Source organism: Pyrus communis, chromosome 3 (assembly GCF_041283825.1).
Source record: "Pyrus communis isolate YQ-2024b chromosome 3, ASM4128382v1, whole genome shotgun sequence".
NCBI lineage: Eukaryota > Viridiplantae > Streptophyta > Magnoliopsida > Rosales > Rosaceae > Pyrus > Pyrus communis.
This window is the reverse complement of record NC_142567.1, coordinates 2112094-2125240: the sequence shown is the minus strand read 5'-3', so window position 1 is coordinate 2125240 and position 13147 is coordinate 2112094. Positions and strand designations below refer to the sequence as shown.

Here is a 13147-nt window from a genome sequence, read left to right as displayed (position 1 = left end):
TTCTTCCGAAACGCATTTTAAGTGATTTTTCAAGATTTACTTGCATCTTTACTAAAGATTGGTTCTAAAAATATTTTCACCAAAAACGCTTTTAGTTATTTTAAAAACAAATCCAAACAAGCTGGAATATGGTAATTAATATCATGCTCATGATGGCCCTTCAATAATTATATTATTCATTTGGATGACTAAACGGTTTTTAAAGCAATGAACTTTTCTAAAGATACCTTCAGATGATGATAAAATGAGTACCGTTCCAATTATAACGTTTATATAGTATAATGATGTCACATCAATAAAAGAAGAGAGAAATTGCAATAGTAATTACCACATATACATTAATTACGGAGAAATACATTAAGCTTTATTTTAATATATGACGTGTGTCAAACGAGAAGTGAAAGATTAGTATCTCTTTTTGGTGTTTGTTTTCTTCTCGTATAGAATCTCATTCGTTTCTAAGGATGAAGATGCTCATTTCCTTTCGTTTATTAGTTTTCTTAAGGAAAAAAAAAACAAACAAACAACAAAATAATTTTGTGAGGATTTTTGATCGTGTCTATTCATCGTATATCGTGCGGTCAGATATTATTTTAAATATTTTTATTTAAATTTAAATATAAAAATACACAACGAAAACTGACCACACGATATGCAATGAATGAACACGATTTGAAGATCCTCGAAATTCTCACAAAAAGAATGAATCGTCTTTCTAACTTAGGGATCAAGTATGAATAAATAAGCGCATGGTCGTATTAAAATATAATTACGTTGTTAAGTGGTGCAGCTTTTAATTTTTGTCGAATCTATAGAAAACAAACATAAATAATTACAACGCGGTTTATCAATTTTTGTAAATTATTGAAGCAATTGGCTTGAACTTTGGGAGGCCCTTTTCATTTTTTATTTGGTTCATTTCCTTTATGCATGGAGCAAGAACCAATGGATAGCAAACATTAAAATTTGAAACCACAAGTGGCCCAATAGTAAGGGCATAGATGTGATTTCCCAATAAATAAAAAAATATGAGAGGTTCCGTGTTTGATGTTCTGAGCTGATAAATTTGTTTGGCTGTAGTTACGGGCAGGGTGAAATTTAGTAGCCCCTAAGGGCCTGAAAATAATAGATAATTGTGACTTGCCACCAGTTGTCCCCCTTAAAAAAAAAATTAAAAATTGAAAAATGTTGTCACAGCAATAATTATTTGTTATGCTTTTAACATATTTCATTATATAATATAGTCCCACGTACCTTTAAAAAAAACCAGTGACATGGCCATTTGACTTCATAGAATAACGAAGGTGTATTCAATGAATTTTGAGAGATTTCAATTTTTTTTTAATTAATTCAGGATATACAATCAGAATTTTAAGTGATTCTCTGAAATTTAAAGTGTACTCAATCAATATTTTAAGATAATTTATTAAAATCCTTAGAAATCTTGGTGTATTCAATTAGAATGTTAAAGAAGTTTACAACATTTAGGTGCATTCTGTTAGAAATTGATTTTAAAGAATTCACAAATGTTGAGTAATTCGAGTTGATTAAAAAGATTTCATAGTGTATTTTAATCATTCCATGAAAATTGAGAAATTCTCCAATTCCCCTCAAATACACTATGACATCTCTCCAATTTCCTCAACTTTTTAAAAATCAATTTCTAATTGAATACATCTATAATGTATAAACTTTTTTTAAATCTTAATTGAATACACCTGAATTTTTAAGGATTTTAATCTTGATTGAATACAGTTTAAATTTCAGAGGTCACTTGAAATCCAGTTTGAAGAACCCTAAATTTATTTAAATAATCAAAATCTCCCAAATCATAATTTGACTACACCCCGAAAAAATAGTTAAAATGCTGTGAGATAATATTGTTAATGTAGTTAGTGTTCTCAAATAACATTAATACTATAGCAATTGTCACATTATACTATTAATAGCAAAATAATTATTAATAGTCTTTGGTATTATATAAATATAATCATGTTATGCTAATAATTCGAGTTTATACAGTAATATTGTTACTTAAGAACATTATTATAACAACGAGTCAACGACATATCTGAGAAATTTTCTGAATACAATTAGATTCTTGTAAACTGTACTGAAGATGCCTTATTGTCCGCACCTGTGTTTTAATATTTTTACTCCTCGTGGCGATGCTTTATAGTTTATAGGATCGAAATCAAATAAAATTAGTATTCTAATTGCATGCTATTTTTTAGGTCAAGAATTGCATGCTATTTTTTGGTCAAGAATTGCACGCTATTAATTTATTAAATATTGTGATTCCGTTGAACTAATATCAAAATATGCTTCTTGATTAAAAAAAAAAACATAAAAGCCACAAATATGCTTTAAAGGGATTTTAACCTCTTCTTTGATCTCACTTTTGGATTCGCATAAGTTTATCACTTGGGATGCTAATAATTGAACGAGTAAGTCGTTGGATGTTACTATTAGGAAGTTGTGCTTCTAAGTTGTTGTCTATACTAGCTATTTGGAAGAAAAGGAATAACTGTAAATTTAGAAATGAACACCTCCACTTCATTATTGTCTTTAAAACCATTGTTGGTTCTATACACTTGCGGCTATGTTCTATGTAGACTCCGCTCTCTATTGCGAATATGCCTATTTTTCAAGAATGGATAATCTCTATGTAGTTGCTCTCCCTTTGGTATTGGTTGTTAGGTTGGATTGTTGTTGTTGTTTACAGCCTTCCTATATTTTTTGTTTTTAGCATGGCCTTGTTGTTGTTGTGTTGTAGTTTGTTGCTTTTGTTGGTTTTCCTTTTCTTTTGTTTGTCAAAAAAGGGACTAGCTGGTAATTTTGTCACGACAGTCCACTCTTTCGAGCCCCAAAAAAGCTCAATATAGTAACTTAGCGACAAACAATATATTTATCGCAAAAGTTACAGTCATGGTTTCCTCTTATGGTAACCTCATCAATAAAAAATATAAAAAAAAGTAAAACTCTTTTTATACTGAAAAGAAGAAGACAATTTAAATCCGAAATGTAGTGAGTTGAAGATAACGCTCTACCTACTATAACAATCTGTCATTTTAAAGTAAAATGCCATACTTAATTTGGTGACAATTTGCGTGTCTTTTTTCGTCTTGTTACAGGTTGCTGTATTGTTGGAGCAAATGAGCATACAATGCTACATATTTATTTTTAACGACTGTATTACAACCACTACTCATAAAGGACAAATCGACCATAAATATATTAGTATTTATTTAAATAATTTTACATAGTAATTAAGAGTATTAAACATGTATTCCGGATCAACAAAGTCTCACTCATGATAGCTACCATTTCTAAACACGTAAGATGTAACAGAATACGCCATTCATAGTAACCATATTCTAAAACTCAATGTAAGAGATAAGTTGTTCCCTAGATCGGCGGCTCCGCCGCCCTATGTGCCAAGTTCTTGTGTCTCCACCGTCTTAGACGTCTAGAACTGGCGGCCTGACCTTGACCTGCGGAAGATGTGATTGTCATTTTGATAGAGTGTTCTCCACAGTCCACAATGATTACCCGACTGGTGGTTCTGTTTTTGGATTAATTTAGTTTTTATTGTCTTCCTTAGCGAGTGTTGTGGTCTTTGCTTGAGAACGATGAATTATGGAGTCTCATCAATTAATAATGACTTTATATGGTCTTACTCTTTTGCAATGACTTTATGTGGGCTCACTATTCATCGATGAGTCTGACTAACATGTGTCGATATATGTTTGTTGCGCCTACTACCGTTTGTGACAAAATCTATATTGGTGCCCATTTTATTGTTGTGATTGTGGTTATAATATAGGGGTTTTACTCAATTGTGTATCTGTGCAAAATCACTTTAGATTAATTTATTGGTTACTAGAGTACTATACCCAATTGGCACTCTTGTATTTATTTGTCTTGATTAACAAAATATCATTCTATCGTTTCTTATAAAAAATAAAAAATAAAGGATAATATTTTGACACTCATAAATTTAAAAGTCGATTTAGGCAAATAATATCCACTAAATTTGTTGTTTTTTGTCTAACTTTCTATACAAGCAACCAAAAACTCATTTTGTTCCTAGCTAGTTTTGTTCAAAATTTACAAAAAAAAACAATTAACAAGCTTTACTTCCAAATTTTGTCAACAAGTATAGAGCCATAGAGGGTTCAAAGCAAAACGTAAACTTTCAATTGGATACAAGTTGCTAGCTAAGAATACAAAGACTTTTTATGATAGAGCCACTAGAGCATTGATATTGGCCAAACTTAACGACTTTAAGTCCAATAAATTTGAAGAGATAATCCCCCATTGATCCATCCAGGCGTAATGGTTTTATCTCGAAATTCATTCACGTCATGGGTAGTGGATTACGTTAAAATGTATTGATCCACTACCCTATATATTGTACTTCCTATAGTTGGTTTTGTTGAAGACTTTTTATGGTGGAGCCACTAGAGCATTGATATTGGCCGAACTTAACGACTTTAAGTCCAATAAATTTGGAAAGATAATCACCCATTGATCCATCCAGGCGTAACGGTTTTATCTCTACATTCATGCACGTTACGGGTAGTGAATCAGGTTAAAATGTATTGATCCACAACCCTATATATTGTATTTCCTAGGGTTGGTTTCGTTGATGGACATAGATGAAGCCCAAATGAACTCAAAACCCAAACCCATAATACTGCACATCTGCCAAGGCCCAAGACACAAATCCGTTAGCCGATTACCATATGTCACGTGCCGGTCACGTGTCAACCTCCTTAAGTACAGAACTCTGCCCACTTCACCGACCTTTCAAATTTCAGAGTAGAAGAAAACAATGGTGTCTTTTCGCTTCCCCTTCTCGTTTTCTCAGCCCCCGAAGCGCACTCCCACCCACTCATTCTCCGCCACATCACGCCCTTTCTATGCCGCCGCCGCCGTCACCGTAGCTTCCGGGGTGGCCGTAGTCGCCGGGGTCGCTGCTTCCTCCCACAGCTCCACACAGCCATTTCTCCAAAACGCACTCAATTCCTTCTTTGCCAATCGCTCTCTGCCGCTTTGGGGATCGCTTTCTCTGACCGACGCACCGAGCTCCGTCGTCGATTCCAAGACCGGTGCTTCGTTTCCTTCCGTTCTTGCGGAGTCTCGGCGGCTTCTGGGAATTGGGTTGCGGAGAAAAAGAGTGATGGGCTTGAAGAACATCGATGTCTATTCATTTGGTATATCATTTCCTTATCTTGCATTTTTTTTATTTCATTATTTCCATTGCCAAATTTTCGAAATTGCAGTGTTTAAAGCTTACATTGTTAGCTCAGTGTAGAAAGAAGTCAATTTTTTGCTAGCTACTTCGTGTTCAGTTGGATGGATTAGTTTTGTAATGGTTTGTAACGGAAGACTTAATGCAGTGGCGTTCTAGGATTTGACAGCCGACCCACTTAGTGCGATAAGGCTTGGTTGTTGTTTTGTTTGGTTGGTTTTCGAAAATGATTCGAAATTTTCGGGTAAAATGCTGTAGAAGTAGTATTATTTGGTGGGTGTTTGCTAGTTACTTTGTATTGGTTTGGTTGGTTTCGGAAACAGAATCGAATTTTTCATATACAATGCTGTGGAAGTAGTGTAATTTGGTCAATGTTGGAAATAGATGATTGATGCGTTCTACCTGTTGGTTATCTGAAATGCTAAGAAGATTGAAGCTTTGTAATTTCCTGGTGATTAAATTGACTAAAATTCAAAAAACATTGCCTAATATTATCAGATGATATTTACTTTGGAACAAAAGCAGCGATGCTGCTAAGTTTACTATAACCCTGCTTGGTTTCATGTTGATTATACGTTTATAAAAAATGGGGATTAAGAATTTGCTAATTATATTTTGGAACGAATAGTTTTTTTCTGGGTTTTTTATGGTTTGCAGAATTAAATGGTACTTGAGGCAATGAGAAGTAATACCGCTAATAGTTAATTACTTTCGGTCAAAATTAACGTGTCATGGCAATATCGATGTTGTGACTTATTGTAGAGACCTGGTGCTTCACACGATTTGATTCCTCATATACATAATAATGTCTGTTTTCTTATTCCTGCTATTCTTGGGGCTCTTAGCACAACGGTAGTCTTAAGTCCATGTTATCCATGTGGACTGCCTTTGCGGTACATCTCATTGCACTAGTTGTGTGCATCTGCAGGTGTTTATGCTGATGATAATGACATAAAGAATTTGCTTGGCGAGAAATATGGGAAATTGTCCATTTCGGAACTCAAGGACATGGAGTATAGTGATGATCTGCTGGAAGCTGATATATGTATGACAGTTAGGCTTCAAATAGTTTACGGCAGATTGAGCATTGGTTCTGTACGTAGTGCTTTTGAGGAGTCTGTGGGTGGCAGACTACAGAAGTTTGGAGGATCCGATAACAAAGAATTGCTCAAAAGGTAAATCATTTTATTTTCAGCTTACATTTGCTATTTTTGTCTTCACTTGATAAATATTCTTGTTTTCTGTTTGTAAGACTTGATTTGCAGACTGTCACAATTAGCATTACAATTTTATCAACCTAATAGCCCGATTAATTGTAGGTTCACGTCCCAATTCAAAGACGAATATAAAATACCTAAGGGATCTATAATAGATCTCTCAAGGGAACGGGGCTATGTACTTCGCACAACAAGTAAGATTTTTCTTTTCACTTATGTTTCAGTTCCTTCAAAATATATCACAACAGATGATATTAATTTTCACCGATTCCTCATAACGGTTTGCAGCAAGTGTTTGCTCTAATTTTAGTTCGTAGATTTAAGATTATATTTAACCTTAACGTATGTGAAACTCTGGCAGTTGACGGAAAGGAGGTGGGAAGCATAGAGAGCAAGCTCCTGTGCCGATCGCTTCTGGATTTGTATATAGGCGAGGAGCCATTTGATAAACAAGCCAAAGAAGATGTGAAGCTCAATGTGGCCTCTCTCCTTCAGAAGTAGATGGGAGACATCCAAATGAGTCAGATTTTGTGTACTTTTTTCCATTTCATGCTTAATCATATTCAATAAAAACATCGTTCGCAAGAACGAAATTCAATCTTCATGAGAAAACAAATTCAAAATTTACATTTTACAGTCTCTATGAACGACGTGTGGTTTGTTTGCTATGTGTAAAGCGCGTACCGATTATCTTTATTTCCAGGCAACCAACCATCAAGAAGTTCATGCTTCCAAGGCTTAACAACTCGATTTTATATATAAAGGCGAGGAGAATCAGATTTAGGTTTGGATTAAGTTGTTTAATCTTTTAATAAGTGCTAGTGAGTTTGGTTTATTCTTAAAATGCAGGTCAATTCAAGCATGCTGGACAAAATTACAAGTAATGATGTGCATAAATAATAATTAAAAAAAGGGATAAAATTTCTGTTCATAATTTTGTACAGAAAAAGAATTTGAGTGCTTTGCTTCATGGTCAAGAAAAAAGCTTTATCATATTTACACATCACCATCAGATGAGATCCCAAACTTACACTTTGTCAGCAACAACTAGGGTTACTGATCTTAAACAAGTTTTCGTTCTTCGAGATAGCGTGCCGCCGGAGCTGCACCACCCTTTTCGGGATCAAAAATTTAATACCGGTGAAACGGAGAATATTGTTGACTGAGAGACTTGTAGAGCAAGTAATTAGCAGAGTCACAGCATATGCTGCGGCAAATGTTATTCTAGTACTTGAGTTCAGAAATGTGGCTGGGACATGTGCTCAAGATTGATGGTAAGTTCCGCCTACAAGCAGAGGAGAAGATTGGGCCATTACCGCTCGGCGAAGAATTCTGGGTTTATGTGACTGTCATGCAGAAATTGATGAAGAGTGGTTGTTAGTGGGTCTCTGTTGCCCTTGTGGTGCTAAGGCTGATTTCGGGTTTCCCGAACGATATCTGAGTCTGACCTTGTGTATCTCTTCCTTGTTGCAGGGGAAAACTCATGACTGTTGAGTTCTTCAACTGAGGAGATTGGTGATGGCTATTGCTTTGTATTAGAGCTTGTGAGGAAACTGGGGGGCTTTTCGGGACTTTGGCGGCAATAGCAGGTTGCTGCTTTTGCAACTGATGTGGGTTCTGCAGCTGAAATTGGAACATGTTCTGCTGTTGAGAATTTGATGACATGAAGTTGAGAGCTCTCGATGAATTGTCGAAAACAAGGGTCTGCTTCTGCCCAATACCTGATGAAGACTTCCCAGAAGCAGCTCTTGACCCATCTTCAGCGTTATTCGAACCACCATCGGTCTTCCCTTGGGATACTTGGTGGTGGTGATTCTTTTGCTGTGCAGCTTGACGTGCTGGTGTGATTTTATACCCGTGCTGGGCCATATCTGGGAGGCTTTGAAATATTGCAGGATTTTGTTCCCTGGATGAAAAATTCAAGCATGTACCCGAGCCGTTGTTTCCAGTGATGGTGGAAAATGATATGCCATATGCCTTAGATGGGATGAGCTCAACTCCACCCTTTAAGCCCTGCTGCTGGGATTGCTCAACACTGTTTCCATTGCCACCACCACCCATTGTCACATAAGGCATCAAGGTAAAGTTGACGGGTTGAAATGGAACCGAAAAAGTCTGCCCATAAACACTGTTCTGAGCATGAGCGGCAGCAGGAGATGCAGCATTCTCTACGTTCGCTTCACCCTCGAGCTTGCATTGTTGAGGCGATGGTGAGACATGCTGCTTTTGTGAGGTAAAAAAACTGTTGCTACTAAATTGTGCTTCCCTCAGTTTATGGGACTCATGTTGCCTGTGAGACGGTGATGAAGCCTTTGTGTTTTGATGAGATGGTTGGACTTGATGCTGAACATAGGAAGGGTGGAACATTTGATTTGAATAGAAAGGTGTGTTAAATACAGGCAATGCTTGAGCAGGGTTTCCTCTTCCAAACACTGGTGTTGTTCCTATCTGAGTTGAAACAGGGAATTGATAGCCATTAAAGTTCACTAAAGAACTCTCCAGAGGTCTAGCAGATGAATGACTAGAGAGTGCTGCATTGTTTGTTGATTGCGCATATTTCAACGGGACGGATTGATTACTGGTTGGTGTAACTGTTGTTTGATCCTCAACCGCGAAAGTATGTCCATGCTACAATTAAGAAAGAACGGTGATAAATTTTCAAAACACTACTTGCTGATTTACATCCGCTCAACCGAAAATTGTAATGCAAATGGTGTAGAATACATACCATTTGACCACCAGCATAGGTTGGCTGAACGGAAAGCTGCATATTAATTGATGTCTCTACGAAATTCGTAGCCTCAGAACTTCTTTCCTTTCCACTATGACTTGAAAACTTCGACGCAGCCTGCTCCTTTTTCTGCGAATGCTGAAGATTTGGACCTGATAAGCTTCCCAGAAATGGGATGTCTGGCTTGGTGCCACAAAGAGGAACAGAATCAGTTGCTGCAGGCCAGAAATCGTTTGTCTTCGCAACCTTCTGATGCAAGTAAATGTTGTGAGCAATGTGACGGTGGGTTGCGCATCTCTTCCGCCGCAGCTGAAACAGAAGGGAATCGGAAGGCTGCATTTTTGCACAGCAGCAAATTTCAGCCTTAAAAATTCAAGAAAACAAAAGAAAAAGGAAAGTTTTGGCGTAGCGAAAAGAATGGAAACCTGCAACGTTGCAGTGGATTTACTGGTACTATCTTGATTTGGATTGTCTTTAAGCTTCTGTTGCGATTTTTCTAGCACAACTTCCTCCGCAAATGTTTCCCCTTTCTCTTCGTTCTTGACCATAACTTCAATCTTCTGCATTAAAACCAGGAAAAAAACAGTTATGAGTAATTAAAAACTAAAAACGAAATAGTTATCAAACGAGCCTTGAAGAATTCAACGGGTGAGTCCTCTTACCATATCTAAATCTTGGGTAGGGGGTGGAGAATCTGTCAAGTCGTCATCCTGCTCCACAGGCGGAGGAGCCTGGTCGAAAATCCGGCCCCAGCGCATCAGTAAAATGCAGATAAACAGGCATTACTCTAAAGGCAACTAAAAGCGAAAACCCGAAAAACCAGAACTCACCATCAGATCAAATTCAAACCTTTCCTCCTCTCCCTTCCTCTTAAGCTCCAACCCAGTTGAAATCCTGACCATTTCCACCCATCAAAACAAAGAACTAATCAGATTTCGCTTTCGGGTTTACGGAATCAATCAAACTAAAAAAGGAAACACCAAAAGCAAAGATTCTTTGATGCTCACGCGTTTGTCCCCGTCGAATCTTCCCACGGAAACTCGGCTTTTGTGGCGATGCTGCTCTTTTCTTCCACGTATGGATTTCCGGCTTTCTCCTCGTGCGAGTCCATCGACCCTGATGCACCTTCAGAGCAAGCTTCAATCTTTTCCGGCCGGTCACTTTCTTCAACTTCAATTGCTTCAGCCACTGAGCTGCTTTGAACCGCCATTGAAGCACTTTCAGCATCCGGTTTCTTCTCCTCGGAGTCTGCAAATGCAAACAGAGAAAGAGAAAAATCATTAGACTCAGACGTGGGCGTAGCCATATTGACTAGAGCGGATGCGCATCCCCATGTAGCTCAGTTCGTATTCCCTCCCTGCAATTTAGATTGTTTTTAAAGTAGAACACCGCTTGTATAAAAAATAAAAAACAGGAAACCGTCACTAATACCATTTCTACATGTTTTCGAATTCTGGGTTTGCTTCATAAGGCCATAGAGAACCTCAGCGATCTCAATCTCAATGGCGTCTTCCTCTTCTACAGGCCCTGAAGATTTCGACAGGTTTGGAATCCGAATCTTGGGTCCATTTGGTTTCTGCAAAATATGAATTCATGAGCTCAAATCTCAAAGCTTTCCAAAAAAATCTTCAAATCATAATTTTGTTTCTCGAAAAACAGAGAACTAGCTGACCATCGTCTTCCTCGATGAAACATTTGAGAAAGAAAGCGAAGCAGCTTTGAATCTCAGCTGCTGAAGACTCCGTTCTTCCTCCCCAACTCCTCCATGACTCCCAGAAGAGAAATTTTCATGCGACCTCTTTCCAGCAGCTGCAAAAAGGATATCAAATTTACATACGAATTCCAAAAACAGAGCAAGAGAGTGCATTTGGACGTTGGTTTACCTGAGCGAGCTTTTCTGGGAACTGAAACTCCGATCATTTCACGGGCAGCATTTAGCGGCGGCGGAGCTTGGTGGTCGGAAAAACCCAAGCTCTCTTCTGTGCTTTCTTGATCTTGATCTCCTCCTCTGTACCTCCTCTGTTTTTGGCTCTGCTCTCTCACGATTCTCTTCTGTTTTTTGCTTGCTGCCATGGTTGGCCTTCTTGTTTCTCTGCTTCTCTCCATGATCATCAAAACTCACAGAATGGAAGACAGAATCTCTCTGTCTCTCTCTCTGTCTCTGTCTCTCTCTCTCTCTCTCTCTCTCTCTAACTATGCGTGCAGATACAGATATGCCCCATGCAGTGAGAATCGCATATATCATTCTATTTGATATCTTGTGGATTCGATGGTCACTCTTTTGCAATAATTAACTCGTTGATTGTATCATAAAAGAAATAAGATGGTAAAATGACGTGTTATAATATTGGGGTTTATGAATTTTATTTCTTGAAAAAAAAAATTGAATTAAAACATTGTGTTATATACATATTGATTTTATTCAATAAATTAGCGTTGTTTGACCTTTGAACTATTATCTCAACTGAAAGTGATCTCCTAAACTATTCTTTTAGTAAATTAATGCCTCGCGTTGTATTAAGTGAAATTTCATCCACTTTGCCTTCAAATACTGACACAATTTTACCTTCAAGAGTAAATCACGTGCTAATATTTGACAATGAATGAAATTTCATCGAATCTGACGATGAGGGGTTAATTGTCTAATTTCAAATAATTCAAGGTTAACTTACCAAAGAAAAGTTTAAGGGTCAATTTTAACTAGGATAATAATTCAAAGAGTACAACGACAGTTTGTCCTAATTTAAAATAGCATATTGATTGTATAAATGAACTTATTGATTAAGAAAGAGTTTACACTTCAAATAGTTAATAGTAAAACCTTGCCCTCGAGGTCCTAAATTTAATTCCTTTTTCTTTTGTTTTGAAGCAAATTCCTCTGTCATATAATTTAAAAACAACAGTAGCACTTTATTAATTATTGTTGTATGCTTGTATTTTTGCTTTTAAAAAGGACAAAGAATGGTGATGAATGGACGCAATATATTATTGAGGAAAAACCAGATGGAGATCAACGCAAAACATTAGTTTAAAGATAAACTAGAAAAAGATACAATAAAGTACTATCGATCGGATGCATTTTTATTCACCGTCCTTAAATATTTGTAATGATTATCATTTTCTTTATCACAGTTAAATGAGTTTAAATTTTAGTATTTGTGTCTATCTATACATAATTTTAAAAGTTAAAATCATCTAACATTAATAATTACGATGGTGAATATCATCATTACTTAAGCGTAGTGATCAAAAGCCCCTATTCAGTATCATAATTCTCTAATGGCTGCACAAGTCTGTTCTTTCTTTATTTTAAACTAATTGATTGGTCTTTCTTTTGTTTAATTAAATTGAAAGAAAGAAAAAAAGTACTTAAACAAAAAGCATGCTTCTTTGGCTTTTCAACACTTGTGTTTGACAGTTTGAGTACGCATTATTCCAGAAAAAAACTAAAGAAAGGAATCCACCCAACTTGCCCAATACTTGAAAAGTCATATTTTATTCCCTTTTCATTGTTTTCTTTTTCAAATAAAATAATGAACAAAACAAACCTTTGTTTATTCCATAACAATACTTTTTAATGTTAATCCTTAATTAATTGCATGCACATCTGACATCTCCCATAAATTTTCTTGTTAAGTAATACGTGAAGTTAGTAAACCTCGAGGAATGAGTATGATTTTTATTTATATGTTTATAAACAACCAAGGAATAAAAAAATTAAGTATATTCACATTGATTTTCGGTATCTAATATTGTTCGTGTTTAATATTTCATAATGTACTTATATATATATAAAATTAGCGCTACAAAATGGTGAAATATTAAATATCTCTAAAAATGCCCTCATTAACACGTGTCAAAATGCTATTGGTGGGAATCATTAGTTGTCAATTCTCAGATGATGTTTTGGGAACTTAGAAAAATTTATCTGAACTATGACCA

The 13147-nt window shown here is 36.3% G+C and overlaps 2 protein-coding genes across 3 annotated transcripts; one reads left to right on the top strand and one right to left on the bottom strand.

Moving 5' to 3' along the window:
• The first annotated feature begins 4798 nt into the window (after nt 1–4798).
• Nucleotides 4799–7142, top strand: FAP1 (Chalcone-flavanone isomerase family protein). Its single transcript, XM_068455293.2, has 4 exons — nt 4799–5219; nt 6186–6432; nt 6577–6668; nt 6836–7142. Exons 1-4 carry the CDS (start codon nt 4838–4840, stop codon nt 6973–6975), a joined length of 861 nt encoding a protein of 286 aa, XP_068311394.2. The 5' UTR covers nt 4799–4837; the 3' UTR covers nt 6976–7142.
• Nucleotides 7143–7374: 232 nt separating this feature from the next.
• On the bottom strand, nt 7375–11490 carry LOC137715927 (protein TIME FOR COFFEE). 2 transcript variants are annotated; one of them, XM_068455290.2, is made up of 9 exons: nt 11089–11490; nt 10878–11014; nt 10637–10781; nt 10213–10453; nt 10036–10099; nt 9868–9936; nt 9631–9765; nt 9203–9538; nt 7375–9102 (listed from the first exon to the last, which is right to left on the bottom strand). In XM_068455290.2, exons 1-9 carry the CDS (start codon nt 11315–11317, stop codon nt 7852–7854), a joined length of 2607 nt encoding a protein of 868 aa, XP_068311391.2. In that variant the 5' UTR covers nt 11318–11490; the 3' UTR covers nt 7375–7851. The 2 variants fall into 2 exon arrangements, with proteins under 2 accessions (XP_068311391.2, XP_068311392.2); XM_068455291.2 differs by having other exon boundaries at nt 9631–9762; nt 11089–11427.
• Nucleotides 11491–13147: the final 1657 nt, after the last annotated feature.